This window comes from Plasmodium gallinaceum (genome assembly GCF_900005855.1).
Source record: "Plasmodium gallinaceum strain 8A genome assembly, contig: PGAL8A_v1_141, whole genome shotgun sequence".
Lineage (NCBI taxonomy): Eukaryota > Apicomplexa > Aconoidasida > Haemosporida > Plasmodiidae > Plasmodium > Plasmodium gallinaceum.
The window spans coordinates 795,988-810,987 of record NW_021628302.1 but is presented as its reverse complement, the minus strand read 5'-3'; the positions used below and the strand labels follow the sequence as shown (position 1 = coordinate 810,987).

The 15,000-nt window shown below is 17.9% G+C and overlaps 6 protein-coding genes across 6 annotated transcripts in view; 2 read left to right on the top strand and 4 right to left on the bottom strand.

The window, feature by feature from the left end:
• The window catches only part of PGAL8A_00493300 (plasmepsin VII, putative), a gene marked incomplete at both ends in the record, with an annotated part of 2,781 nt that extends 2,554 nt beyond the window's left edge, over window positions 1-227 (bottom strand). Inside the window, one exon of the mRNA XM_028673733.1 lies at window positions 209-227. Coding sequence (XP_028530156.1) covers window positions 209-227 — 19 coding nt within the window. The remainder of the gene's footprint in view (window positions 1-208) is intronic.
• A 917-nt stretch (window positions 228-1,144) lies between these two features.
• Window positions 1,145-2,989, bottom strand: PGAL8A_00493200 (bromodomain protein, putative; the record flags this gene model as incomplete). The annotated part of the gene is made up of 3 exons (XM_028673731.1): window positions 1,145-1,833; window positions 1,963-2,058; window positions 2,290-2,989. The coding sequence occupies 3 exons, from the start codon at window positions 2,987-2,989 to the stop codon at window positions 1,145-1,147; spliced, it is 1,485 nt and encodes a 494-aa protein (XP_028530155.1).
• A 1,268-nt stretch (window positions 2,990-4,257) lies between these two features.
• Myb2 (myb2 transcription factor, putative) lies at window positions 4,258-6,987 on the top strand (the record flags this gene model as incomplete). Its single annotated transcript, XM_028673730.1, has 1 exon — window positions 4,258-6,987. One exon carries the CDS (start codon window positions 4,258-4,260, stop codon window positions 6,985-6,987), a length of 2,730 nt encoding a protein of 909 aa, XP_028530154.1.
• Window positions 6,988-7,280: 293 nt separating this feature from the next.
• Window positions 7,281-9,239, bottom strand: PGAL8A_00493000 (WD-repeat protein, putative; the record flags this gene model as incomplete). The annotated part of the gene is made up of 1 exon (XM_028673729.1): window positions 7,281-9,239. One exon carries the CDS (start codon window positions 9,237-9,239, stop codon window positions 7,281-7,283), a length of 1,959 nt encoding a protein of 652 aa, XP_028530153.1.
• Window positions 9,240-10,472: 1,233 nt separating this feature from the next.
• HAD1 (haloacid dehalogenase-like hydrolase, putative) lies at window positions 10,473-11,336 on the bottom strand (the record flags this gene model as incomplete). Its single annotated transcript, XM_028673728.1, has 1 exon — window positions 10,473-11,336. One exon carries the CDS (start codon window positions 11,334-11,336, stop codon window positions 10,473-10,475), a length of 864 nt encoding a protein of 287 aa, XP_028530152.1.
• Window positions 11,337-12,007: 671 nt separating this feature from the next.
• PGAL8A_00492800 (conserved Plasmodium protein, unknown function) lies at window positions 12,008-12,565 on the top strand (the record flags this gene model as incomplete). The annotated part of the gene is made up of 3 exons (XM_028673727.1): window positions 12,008-12,195; window positions 12,271-12,332; window positions 12,447-12,565. 3 exons carry the CDS (start codon window positions 12,008-12,010, stop codon window positions 12,563-12,565), a joined length of 369 nt encoding a protein of 122 aa, XP_028530151.1.
• Between the last annotated feature and the right edge of the window lie 2,435 nt (window positions 12,566-15,000).

Below are 15,000 nucleotides of genomic sequence, written 5' to 3'. Positions count from 1 at the left end.
TTTACACTTCAAACATTTTTACTCTTAACACTATAAAATTTCATATAAATAAATATACTTTTCTATATATTATCATAATAATAATAATAATAATAGCTTAATGAAATGATGTTATAATAATAATAACTTAATGAAATGGTGTTATAATAATAATAATTATAGATTAATGAAATGATGTTATAATAATATGTTTTAAATGAAGTTATACCTACTTGAATGATATTCATTTATTGAAAATTTTTTTTTTTTAACCAACAAAGTTATTTAATAAAAAAAAATTTATTTAATTTAGTTTTCTATGGAATAACATAACTGATACAATGTATAAATATTAAATAAATAAAAAAAAAAAAAGAAAAAAAAAGAAAAAGAAAATTACATTATATACATATGAATATTTGAATAAGTTTAAATAACTGTTTCATAACGGTATTTAACAAAATTGTTTTATTCTATTATTAAAAATAAAGTACTTAAAATACATATAATAAAAATCATAAAATGTCATTTAAAAATAAAAAAAATTTATATTACTTATATATATTTTTTTTAAAATAATTTTACAAGTAAAATAAAAAAAATTTATTAAATGCTTATCACTTATTATAATGCATTTTTATTTTTTTTCTTTTTTTTTGTATACTTTTTTTTTAATTAATATGTAAAATTACAATTTATAATGTGAGATATGTACCACTAAAACACATAAAAATATTTTTTTATGCTTATGTTTAATAAAAAAAGTAAAAGCTACATATATATTTAATGATTATAAAACAAAAATTATAAAATACAGATAAAGATAAAGAAAAAAAAAAAAAAATCTCATTAGAATTTATTTTAATAAGTATATAAAATAAAATAAGTACAACGCTTACAAATTTATTATAATTTTCATAATTTTATGTTTCTTTAAATTATTTCAATATTTTAATTTAAATAAATATTTATTGAAACACAATATATATTTTCCTTATAAAAAGATATCATAATAATACAAATTATATATATAGTGCTCTTTAAAATACACATAAATTATTTCAGAAATTAAAGAATAAAAAAACAAAGAGTTAATTGATATTTTAAAAAGAAATTATTATTACTTATTTTTATTTTTTTTTTTTTTTATTTATTTTTCTTTACATTATTTTTCTTCTAGTTTTATTTTTTCTTCATTTTTTTCCATTTCCATTTCCATTTCCTTTTCTTGTTCTTGTTTTTGTTCTTGTTTTTGTTCTCGTTCTTGTTCTTCACTCCATTTAATATTTTCTTCTTCAACTTTTTTTAAAAGTTCATTAATACGTTTTTCCTTCGTAACAAAACTATTAAATCCTGTAACTATCAGTTGATTGTTAAAATATGTTTCTATATTTTTTCCTGTAATAGCAACAAGAGAATTCGAAGTATTATATAAATTACAATTATCAAATATTAGTTGAACATCTTTAATAAATTCTGTTGGAGATTTGTATTGACCCTTTTTTAATTTAGATTTTATACAGCTAAAAGACATTGGATTTTTAATTACATCATAATAATCTGGGCAATTTTGTTTTTTTGGATCAACTAATTTTTCAAAAATATGACCTCCATCATATTTACTTAAACTCTGAATTAACTGATTTGCTGAAGTATACCATTGTTTGTTAAAAGCATTATTAGTGTTATTAAGTTCTATATTTGTTACAGATGTATTTTTTGGCCATAAAGCTAGTTGTGGAAATTTTCTCTCAAATTCTTTAATTTTTATTAGAGGTGCATCTAACCATAATAAAGGATCTTCCTCCTCTAAAGGCCTATATTGTAACTTGTATTTTTTTCGTAATGTTTTATCTGAAAAAAAAGAATTGGATTTATTTGAAGACATATTTGATAAACAGAATGAATTAATTATTCCATTAGAGTGATTCATATTAATATTCGTAACTTCATTTAAATCTGTACTTTCATTTTTTATATTACTAGTATTATTAATATTATTATTATCTCTCATTATATTTGCTATATTATTATTATTTTCATTTTGATAATTTTGACCATATAAACATGATGAATTTCCTTTTAATTATAAAAAAAAGAAAAAGAAAAAAAAGAAATTATATATATATATATAAATTCAAATAAATGTACATATGATAAATGTAACTTATATAAAATGTATATATATATATATATTTGATTAAAATATACATTTTAAAAATATATATATAATATATATTATATTTAAAATATGCAAAATATTAAAAAGTAAATTTTTATTTACATTTTATTATTTTTAATAAATATTACTTTTTAAAGAATTTAGGTTATTTGATTGTGTATGGGACTCGTTAAATGACCTATTTAATGTGTTGGCATTTTTAAGAAGATTAATTATATTTTGATGACCATTTCCTTTAGCAAAAGTTAAAGCTGTTCTTCTTTGAGAATCCTTAATTGATGGATTAACTCCATTTTCTAATAAACATTTGACAGTATCATATCTACCATCTCTACATGCATAAAACAAGCAGGTTTGCTTATTAAAATCTAATAGATTAGGATTAGCTCCCTTTTTAATTAAATTTTGTACACATTCTGTCTTACCTTCTCTTGAAGCATAAAATAAGCAAGTTTGACCAAAATTATCTGAATCATTTGGATTACAACCTTTTTCAATTAAATAATTGCATAAATTTATATGCCCTTCTCTAGCTGCATAAAATAAGCATGTCTGTTTCATTAAATCTTTGGTTGTTGGATTACACAGTGCATATTTTTCAATTAGTAACTTTGAAATTTCAACAGATTCATCATCACTTTTTCTTGCTGTTACATAAAATAAAGGAGTAGCTTGTGTTTGTTTATCCACTATTTCTGTTTTCTTATTTATTATTCCATCTTTAACTTTATATTCGTTATAATTTTTTTCTAAAAATTCCAAAACTTTATCAAATTCATCTTCTCTAATTGATCTAATTAAAGGTAATGTATTAAAATCTTCATACATCATTTGCAAAGAAGGATGAAAGAATTATGCATATTTTTTTATCTATAGATATAATGATAATTAATTTTTTCTCTCTTTTTTTAAATATAATGCTTTGTTCTTGTATTTGTATTTTTTTAAATACATAATTTAATTTATATTTTAGATAATAATATCAAGTTTATTAACCTTATTTTTTCTGATTATATTATAAATATACATCATGTATAAAAGATTATTTAAAAAATATAAAAAGTATACATGTATTTATAATAATGAAAAACTATTCAAAATGGAAAAAAATATGTCAATGATTATATAATTTAAACATAATTAAAAGAAATTAAAATATACTAATAATAAAAAAATATGAAATCAAAAAGTTTTTTCTTTTTATAAATCTTTTAATTTTTAAATAAATTTAAAAAACAATTTCTCTTTATATTAAATCATATATAAAGAAATATAAATTTTTAAAATATATAATGTTGTTCATTAAAATACATATTTAAAATTAAATTTTTAAAAAGAAAAGTTTCTTAATTTTTTTTGTTCCTTTTTTCTTTTTAAATCAAAAATATAAAGAAAATATAATTAAATATTATATTTTTGTTTTTTTGTTTTTTTGTTTTTTTTTTTTTTTTTTTTTTTTTTTCTTTTTTTTTTTTTTTTTTTTTTTTTACTACTTTTAAGAAATTAAATAATCTTATTTTTTTACTTTTTTTTTTTTTTTTTTTATATATATATAAAATTAAAAGAAAAAAAAAATAAAAAGTATTATAAAAAAAATTTTATATAATAATTAGAATGAAAAAATTTTCATTCCTGAGGTATTTATTTTTTTTATAAAAAAAAAAAAAAAAAAATATATTTTTTTTTATTATATAAATTTTTCATATTTGTTTTTTTTCTTATTTATGTATTTCTTTTTTTTATTTTTAAATATTAATGTTTATGTATATTATCATGCTTAAATACTATATTATTAACAATAATTTAAAAATAATTTTTAAATGTTTAAATAAAAATGAATTTCTTTTAACAGTATTGTAGAAAAAAAAATAATTTGAAAAGTTATAAAAAATATTTCACAATACAGGATATCTTTATAAGAACTTTTAATAAAAGCTTTCATTCTTTAAAAGTGAATAATTGAAAATTTTTGTTGTAAAGCATAAGTATTTTTTTTTTTTTTTTTTTTTTTTTTTTTTGGTATTAAAATTTCCTTTAACAAAAAAAGGAAAAAATTAAAAAATAAAAATATAAAAAGTAAAAAAGAATAATAAAGAATGAGAATTCAAATCAAAGGAGGAATTTGGAAAAATTGTGAAGATGAGGTATTAAAAGCAGCTGTAATGAAATATGGATTAAATAATTGGTCACGTGTAGCATCATTGTTAGTAAGAAAGTCAGCAAAACAATGTAAAGCTCGTTGGTATGAATGGTTGGATCCTTCTGTTAAAAAAACGGAATGGAGTAAAGAGGAAGAAGAAAAACTTCTTCATTTAGCAAAATTATTCCCAACTCAATGGAGAACTATTGCACCAATTGTTGGAAGAACAGCTCATCAATGTTTAGAACATTATGAATATTTACTTGATGAAGCAGAAGGAAAAGTATTTGATAAAAATAAAAATCCAAGACATTTAAGACCAGGAGAAATAGATCCAGCTCCTGAAACAAAACCTCCACGAGCAGATCCTGTCGATATGGATGAAGATGAAAAAGAAATGTTAGCAGAAGCTAAAGCAAGACTTGCAAATACAAAGGGGAAAAAAGCTAAAAGAAAAGCTAGAGAAAAACAGTTAGAACAAGCTAGACGATTAGCTTTACTTCAGAAAAAAAGAGAATTAAAAGCTGCTGGTATTACTACTTTGAATTATAAAAAAAAAGAAAAAAATAAAATTGATCATGTTAAAGAAATATTATTTGAAAGAAAACCAATAAAAGGTTTTTATGATGTAAGTAAGGAACAGAATATTGAAAATAATGAAAATGAAATGAATAAAAAAAAAAAAAGCATAAAATCTATGGAGGTTGAACATATAAATGAATCAATAAATAATGAAAAAAAAGACAAAAAACATAAAAGAAATAATGAAGAAGATAATCTATTATCAACCATTGAAAATTATGATAAACAATTTAATGAATTAAGTTATTTAAGAAAAAGAGTTAAATTAAATTTACCTGAGCCAATATTAAATGAAAATGAATTAGAAGAGATTATTCAAATAAACAAAGAAGCATCTTCTTTTAATGAAATTATTAAAGATCAAAATAATGTTCCCATTAATAATATATTACCCAGTGTAACTAGTTCCCCTTTTATATTAAATGATAAAGACAAATTTTCATCTGTTGAAACAAACTTTTATAATAAATCAATAGCTTTTTCAAGTAAATTAGATTTAAGTGTACAAAAAGCTGCTCAAAATTTAATATCAAGGAATATCAACATTCCTTTTATAGGAGCTAATAATTTTATAAATAATGATGATTCTGAAAATATAAATAACACCATAGAAGATACCTTAAAAAATGATGAGATGAGTATCAGTGATAATATAAAACAAGTTAAAGAAGAAATAGAAAATAGCAAAAAATTGAATGATGAAGAAATAAATAAAAAAGAAAAAGTAGCTATTAAAAATAAAATTATTAATGATATAAAAAGTTATAAAAAAAGTATGAGCTTATATGCACATTCCATTATATCTTATAAGAATTTTAAAAATGATAATTCACTTATTGATAATAATACATTGATAAGTGAATATATTGATGATAATTATGAAGAAAAAATAGATAGAGCCAAATTACTTATAAAAGCCTCATTAGCTAATTTACCAAAAGAAACTAATGTTATAGAATTACAAATTCCAGAAGAAATAACCGAGGAGAAAGATAATAAATTTGAAGAAGAAAGTATAGTCAAAGATGCTCAAGATATTGAGAATGAAAAGAAAATGGAGGAATATAAGAATGAGAAAGAAAAATTAAATAAACAAAATAAAATTATTAAATGGAATTTACCCAGACCATATTTTTTAGATAAAATGAATCTTTTTAATTTATCAGAAAATTCTTTTAAAGATGTGGAAGAATTAATACAGAAAGAGATGATTCTATTAATTAAAAATGACATGTTTAATTATCCCATAAAAAATGCAACTCCAATTCAAAATAAAGTTACATTAAACGATATCGATAATACATATATAGATTTAGCTAATGATTATATAAATGCAGAAATAGAAAAAGATAATAGTAATGTAAAAATTATAAATTTATCATCAGAAAATTTTAATGGAAACAATTCTTATAACCAAAAAAGATGTGATAAATTAAAAAAGGATAATCATTTAGATGAAAATAAAGATAACTGTCACAATAATGATGATAATAATTCAAATAATGACAATAAAACTGATGAAATGAAAAATGATATTAATAATTTATCAAGTAATGAAAATAACACAAACAATATATATGAGAAAAATGAAATTCATAATAATCATATGTTTAATAAAAAAAAAGTAGAATATGAATTCGATGATTTTGATACATGGAGAAAAATAAATGACAACATTATTTTTTCTCCATCAAAAAATTCTTATGTGTTTGTAGAAAGTATGGACGAACGAGATTTAAAAGAAAGTTATAAATTTAGATGTGAAAAATTAAAAGTTCTCATTGAAAAACATATGGATATATATAGAAAATTAGAAAAAAAATATGACATATATACAAAGGGATATCAATTAAAAATAAAAAGCTATAAAAAATCATTTGATTCCTTTTTTAATTCGTATATAAGTTATATAAATGAAAAAGATGCATTAAATTGTTTGCATGAAAAAGAAAAGAAATACGCCTTAGAAAGAATTAAAGAAGAAAAAGAAGAAAACAAAAAAGAAATAAATTATCATAAATCTTTACAAAAATTATATTCAGAATTACTAGAGACGAATAAAGAATTAAGAGAAGAATGTAAACAAACTGTAGTTACGTCGTAGAAGAGTTAACAAAAAATTATAATTAATCAAATTTTTTTAGTAATATTTTATTTCAATTTTATTATTTTATTTTATTTTTATTTTATTTTATTTTATTTTTTTTTTATTTTATTTTATTTTTATTTTATTTTATTTTTTTTTTTTTTTTTGTAAAGTTTAAATGAATTTTCAAAAAATTTTTTGTTGACTATTTATTTGATGTTTTAATAAAATATATATGTATATATAATATATATATATATATGTATGTATCTTTTTTTTTTATTCTAATATATAAGATTTATTTTTAATAATTATTTTTCTATGTTTTTCATATAACCACATACGCAATTTTTTATTCCACATTGTGGGCATTTTTGTTTTTTCAAAAATTTTGAATATTCTTGCTCTTCATCAGATGAATAATTAATTATATTTTTCGGCTGAGTATACTTGTATGCTTTTAAAAAATAATCCTCTCCTTTTTTATTCATTTCTCTTTTTCTTAGAATATTAACAATATTTTCTTCTTCATCTCCTTCATTATTATTTTTCTTATCTTTCTTATTTTCGTATACATCTGTAATAAAATTTGAATAGGAATCAATATGTTTCTTTTTTTCGTATGCGTTATTATTAAGCATATTTAAATCTGGATTAATTTTGGCTTTTTTGTTATGATTTTTTCTAATTAAAACATTTCCCGATTGAGTAATTTGTATTTCTTTAGGTAGATCATCCATATTATAAATGTTTTCACTATTCATATAAAAAGAATTATCTTCTTTTCTTTTCATAGATTTGTTAATATAATCTAAAACACCATTCTTAGAATTAGATCCATAATAAATTAAGCATGTTCCTTCAGTTGTTCCTAAAAATAAATGATTTAAACATTGATCATAATATGTACATATAATACCTGCATTTTCGTATTTTTTTGTATAAACTAAATTGAAGTTATTAATGTCATAAATTTTCATCTTCCCATGAATATCTTTTTCCATCTTATTTATAGAAGCTACTTCATTTAAATATTTATTCATATCATCATCACCTTTATAAATCTTCACATAGTTATCTATAAGTTTTTTTTTATTAACAAAATCATTTATTTTATTTTCATCCAAATCTAACCTATTTTTTATATATTCATTTGTTTGATTTTCAAAATTTTTGTAATTTTCTTTTTCATCTTGCTTAATCTTTTTTTCTTGAGTTCCTACAATTATGTATTTTTCGCTATCAAAAAAGCAAATATTACTCTTATTAATAATGGTTTCAACACCTTCAATTGTATTAAGAGATTCTTTTAAATTTCTCATATCCCAATACTTGATAGTGTTATCTAAGCTTCTGGTAAAAAAGAAATTGTTATTTTTTTTTGATGCTAATATATCAATTATAGAATTTTTATGAGCGATATTTTTTTTTATAGTATAATTTGATTTATAACTGAAAGTGTAGTCGTTAGATATTTTATTTCTTATTTCTACTTGCCCATTATCACAACCTACTATAATTGTATCTCCTTCTTTATTAAATTCACAACATAAAATATTATTATTCATAATATTTTTTTCATTTACAATTTTTAAACATTGATAATGAACCAATTCATTATCTAAACCGTAACAAATATTTTTTTTTAAATTCCATATTCTCAAAGTGCTATCTAAACTTCCACTTATAAAAATATTTTCATCAAATGGATGAAACTTACAGCAATTAATTTGTCTTGTGTGTCCTTTTGTGTTATTAGCATCCTTAATATACATATCTCCTCTAATGGTATTTTTTATTAACTGACCATTCTTATTATATACATAACATTTATTACCATTTCCAATTAAAATGAAATTATTTTTTCCATCAAGAGATTGTGTAATAGAACCTTCAGATAAACTTATAAAATTAGTGTAGTTTTTTTCATATTTATTCATATTCTTAAAATCATAAATTCTTACAATATTATCATTTCCTGAAATTATTAAAGTATTACCATTTTTTATTAACTTTATGCCACAAATATTCTTTTTATGTATATTTAAAACTTCTTCTTTTATATCAAAAATTTTATTTTCTACTAACATTTCATTATATTCATTATCATAAGTTATATTTTTATTATCATATGTCTCCTTATTTTTTTTTTCATCTTCTTCTTTTGAATCATTTTTGTTGTTTCCATTTTCACTTAAAAATTCATTTGAATTATCATCAACAGAAAATTCATCTAGATATTCATCATCTCCTACAACATCTTCATTCATTTTATTTCATTTAACTTTTTTTTTTTTTTTTCAATTTCTCTCTTTTAATTTATTTTCTCTTGTTTTACTTATAATTTTTATTTTTTTTAACTTTTCTTTTTTTCTCCTTATATTTATTTGAAGTATTTATTTTAATTTAACATATTTTTCCTTTTTAATCACATGGAATAAATTACCATAATAATTTATGAATTATTTCATTTGTTAGTTATTATAGTATCCTCTCATGATATTATCTTTCTAATTTTAAGTCAATATTTTCTTTTTAGTTTGTTAGTTAAAATTATTTATATCTTTTCCAAGTTAAAATTTTTTTTTTTTTTTTTTTTTTTTAATCTATATAATTTAATCTACTTTTTGAGAGAAAGATTTGTTGTGTTTTTAAAATCATATCCTTATAATATTGTAAAAAAAAATAAGATATTTATTTGAAATTTTTATAAGATTTTTATTTTTAAAGTTTTTCATTCTATTTAGTTCTTTATCAATTTATAATTTTCTTTTTTTTTAATTTTAAGAACTATCAAAAATCTTTAATTTTATGAAATACTTAGAGCTAACTTAAATTACATAAAAAAGATTTAAAGAAAAAAAAGAAATTTAAAAAATATAAAATTTATATAAAAACCAGAGTAAGAATAAGAAACGTGTATTTTATAATAATATGTACATTTTTACGCATTTTTAAATAAAAAAATACAAAACATAATTATTTAATAATTTATTTTAAATAAAAAATAAGATAGAAATTTTTATTTAGAGAATCAGAAAAAAAAAAAAAAAAAAAAAAAAAAAAAATTTTTAATAAATACATATTTTTGTTTTCATTCTATACATAAAAAAAAAAAAATATTAAATCTGTGTTTAATTTTTTTTCACACAATTATAAAATGTTTTTTTTTTTTATTTTGACAGAATAATTACTTACTATTTAATTATTTAAAAAATTGTTTCACAAAAAGAGTAATTGCAATCGAATAATAATGAAATCTTTAATATTTTTTTTTTTTTTTTTTTTGTAAAATTATATGAATTAGAATGAAATATAATTATATAATATATTATTAAACGGTCATAAAAATCAAAATCAAATTATATAACTTTTTTACTTTATTATAGGAGAATAAAATTTGAACTAAAAATTTTTTAATTAATTTCATATCTTAATATATATATTAAATTAATTCATTAAAATTTATAATTAGTTTTTTTTTTTTTTTTTTTTTTTTTTTTTTAAATATCACAAAAAGTTTGTAAAACGTGAGCTACTGCATTTTCATTATTTGATGGTCCAATGTATTTAGCACATTTTTTAACCTTATCAGAAGCATTACTCACAGCTACTGAGTGAGGCAAGCCATTTAACATTTCCATATCATTTTCACCATCTCCAATTGCTAATGCATTATTTAAACTTATATTATACAAATTACATATTTCTTTTATTCCTTCTAATTTATTTATATCTTGATGAAATAGTTCAATGAAACATTCAAATGTATTTGTTACATTTATTTTTTTTATAAATTTATCTTTGCTTAATTTTAAAACGCTTTCTAAATTCGTTTTATCTAAACAAAATAAAACTTTATATACATTTATATTTTTTAAATCTTGTTCTTTTATTATTTCAGGGGTGATACATTCTATTTCGGAATGATATTGAATTTTATCATTCATAGAAAAACAGTAAGTTTTGTTTGAAGAATACCAAACACAATATTCAGAGATATTTAAATTTCTTACAAAATCATTTATTTCCATCTTTAAATTATTATCAATAACTTTGTCTACAATTAAAGATCCACTAGAATCAAAAGTAACAGATCCATTTAAATATATTCCTGGTAAAAGATTTAAATTATTTTTTTTAAGATCTTTTCCTATAATCCTTTCAACTGATAATAATGTACGACCTGTAGAAATAACTATTTTAATTCCTTTATCTCTCGCTTTTATTAAACTTTGCAAATTTAAATCAGAAACTTTATGTTCACTATTTAATAGAGTTCCATCTAAATCAGTAAAAATGATCTTTATTTCATTTATATTTTCTCTTTGAACTATTTTACCAGTTTTATCTCTTATTTCATACATTTTTTATTTCTTTTTTTTTTTCTTATTTTTTCTTTTTTTTTCTACTTATTTCTTCTTTTTTTTTCTTCTTCTTTTTTCTTTTTATGTATAAACGGAATCCTTTAAATATTATTATAAAATTTAATAATATATAAAAAAAGCATACATTTAATTCTAAAAATGTAGTTTTATTTTTACAACTTAAATAAAATGATATCAAATAAATATAAAAAAAATAAAATAATAAAAAATCTTAAATCAGTTATATATATTTAATTGATTAAAGATTTTAATTCATTTTTTTTTTTTTTATATAGAGTAATTTAATTTATTTTATTTTATTTTATTTTTTTTTTTTTTTTTTTAGATATTTATAATATTTGAATTTAAAATTATTCTAAAATGATAATCTTATAATTTTTCTCTAAATTAACATTTAAGGAAATATTATTAAAATATATTATATATATACATATATATATATATATATGTATATACATTATATATAAAAAATAATTTTCTTTTTTTATCTCTTACTTTTTTTTAATTATTTGTAATTTAGAAATTATTTTATTTTATTTTTTAATTTTTTTTTTTTTTATTTTTATTATTTTTTTTAATATTACTTTTTTACTGTTTTATTGTTATTATCTTTTTTTTTTTTTTTTTTTTTTTTTTTTTTTAATTAAAACATGGTAAAACATAAAGATTTTAAGAAAAGTGATTTAATACGTATATTATCATCTAATATAAGTAAAGAAAGAAATAAAGCTGTTAAACTTTTAAAAAAGTTTGAGCCATTACCAAAAAAACATTTAGATAATAAATTTGATACAAAAAATGTTATTGTTCACAAATATAATGTTTTAAAAGCATTTATGTAAAGAAATAAAAAAATGTAAATTTTTTTTTTTTTTTCTTTTAAAGTTATTATCCTTTTTAATATTTTTCATAGGTGTTGGAGATGTGATAAAGTAAAACAGACAAACGTTAAAGTTCACTGGGATACATCAGAAGGTGAATATTAAACAAATATAAAGAAAATAAAAATAAAGATAAAATGAATAATGTCATTTTTTTATAATAATATAATTTATAATAATTATAAAATTTAATAATAAATATTTATAGGATTGAAAACTATATGTACATCTTGTCATACCAACTTACTATCTATGAAAGAAATGGAAAAGGTTAGAAAAGAAAACAGTACTAATAATGAAGTCTTAAAAAAGTTAAATAAAACGTAAATATATTTTAATTTATTTTCTTATTATGTTTTTTTTTTTTTTTTTTTTTTTATTTATATTGAATATTTATACTAAATTAGATATAAATATTTTTATAACTTCTTTAGAGCAATTACAATTGCCTTTTATATGTTTTGACTACTTTATATTATTTTCCTTTTGAATAATATTTATTAATATTTTTATTTATAATGTCAAAATAATGTAGTATCATTTATTTTTTTTTTTTTTTTTTTTGAACTCCATTTAATTGTAATTTTTTTCATTATATTTCTTACAATACTGATTTTTTCTTTCAATTAAAAATATATTATTATTGTTATTTTGAATGATTTTAAAAACATTTTATCTTTTCAATGAACTACATTTGTTTCTGTTTATTTTTATTTTTTAAAATAACTTTTGATTTATAATTTTAACTATAACCCTTTTACCATTTGGAAACATAAAAAAATTATTACCATTCCTCTGTGATAAAACATATAAATATCTTCCATAAAATATGAATTAAATTATCTTATTTTATTAAATTTATGAATATTCTGTAAATAAATAAACTTTGATAACAAGTATTTTCTTCTAAAAATTAGTATTAAAAATAATAGAAATAAAAATTTTAAGTTCATGAAGGAACCAAAAAAAACAGAAAAAAAAAAAAAAAAAAAATGAATTATATTTACGTTTTTTTCTTATCTTGAATAACGTTTAAAGAAAATTTAACATATAAGCTATTTGTAATTATTCTAATTTATTTTAATTTGCTGATGTAGTATTAGATTTAAAAAGTTGATAAATTTAAGATTCTCATTATTAAATAAATATTTCTTTTAGAAAAGATAATTTATTATTATATAGGTAATATATTTTTAATCAAAATATAAGAAATGTTTTTTATTAAAACATGTATAATAGGACAATTATAAATGTAGTGTTAAGAGTAATAAATGAAAAAAATATAAAGATGGATGCTATAAAGGCTATTAGAATTTTGGTTATCTAACATTCTTTTTTATTTATTTATAATATTCACGATTTCTATATCACTAGTTGACACTTTAATAACATTTTTCATATTAATATATTATGAGGTTAATTTACATGTTTTTCTTTTTTATATATACTATTTTCACTTATAATTATGAATTAAAATGAAAGCATATATAATATATATTCAGTTGATAATTGCAATGTATTCTTAGTGTTGAATAAGTTTTAGACAAATTTAAATTAAAAAATAAATATCTTATAAAAAACAGTAATCTATAAATACAACAAAACTTAGATTTAATATATTTTTGCTTTTCACAAATTTAAAAGGTTTCATATATACAACAAATATCTGTTTGTGTTAAATTATTTAATTGAATATAGGAAATTATAAACCACCAGTAATATAAAACTTTTAAAATTTCTAATAAAATTATCAATAAAATACTATATTATTAAAACATATATATAATAATAATAATAATAATAGAGATAATAAAAAATTAAAATATAATAGAATATATGCATTTTTTTATAAATGAAATTAGAGATATATGATTAATATTTATGTAAAAGATATACATTTTACAAAAACCTTAATTCATATATGGCTTGAGCACACTTCCTTAATTTATTTTCCTTTTTTTCAAAATTTTAATATTCCTTATTTCAAAAAAGTAAAATAAATAAAATATTTTTTATTTTGTAAAATTTCACATCAAAAAGGAAAATATAAAAGGCTGTTTTTTTTTTTTTTCACAAGCTTTTATCAAAAATTAATCACATATATATAACAAAAGAGATGTTTTTTTTTTTTTTTTTTTTTTCTTACAATAAAAATGTTTATCTATAAATATACTACTTTTTTCATTTAATAATATCTCTGTTATTTCATTCATCTGTCTTTTTTAATATAAATTCACACCTAAGTTTTATTTATTATTTTTTTTTTTTTTTTTTTCTATTTTTTAAATAAACTAAAAAATTTAATCTTAATAAGTTAAATAATCATTATTATAAGGTACAAAAAAAAATATATCTTAAAAATTTTTTTTTTAGCTAAATATATATATATATATAATACCTTAGCATAATGTGTGAGTTCAATTTTCATTGTTGCAAATTTTTTTTGAAGTTCCCAATAAGATATTTTATTTAACTATAATACTTTTATAAATTTCTCTATTTACTTGTATTTTCATAACCTTTAAATTGTTTTTTTAGTATACTTAAAAACAAAAGTAAAAAGTTACAATTAAAATTACATTAATATATTTTATATATGATTATTTTCAGCTAATTAATTATATATTTTTATTCATATATTTGGGAGTTTTTTTTTTTTTTTTTTTTTTTTTTTTTTGAATTTAACTTTAATAATTTTATATTTAATTTAACTTTTAACATATTTATAAAGTTAGGAAAAAAAAAAAAAAAAAAAAAAAAAA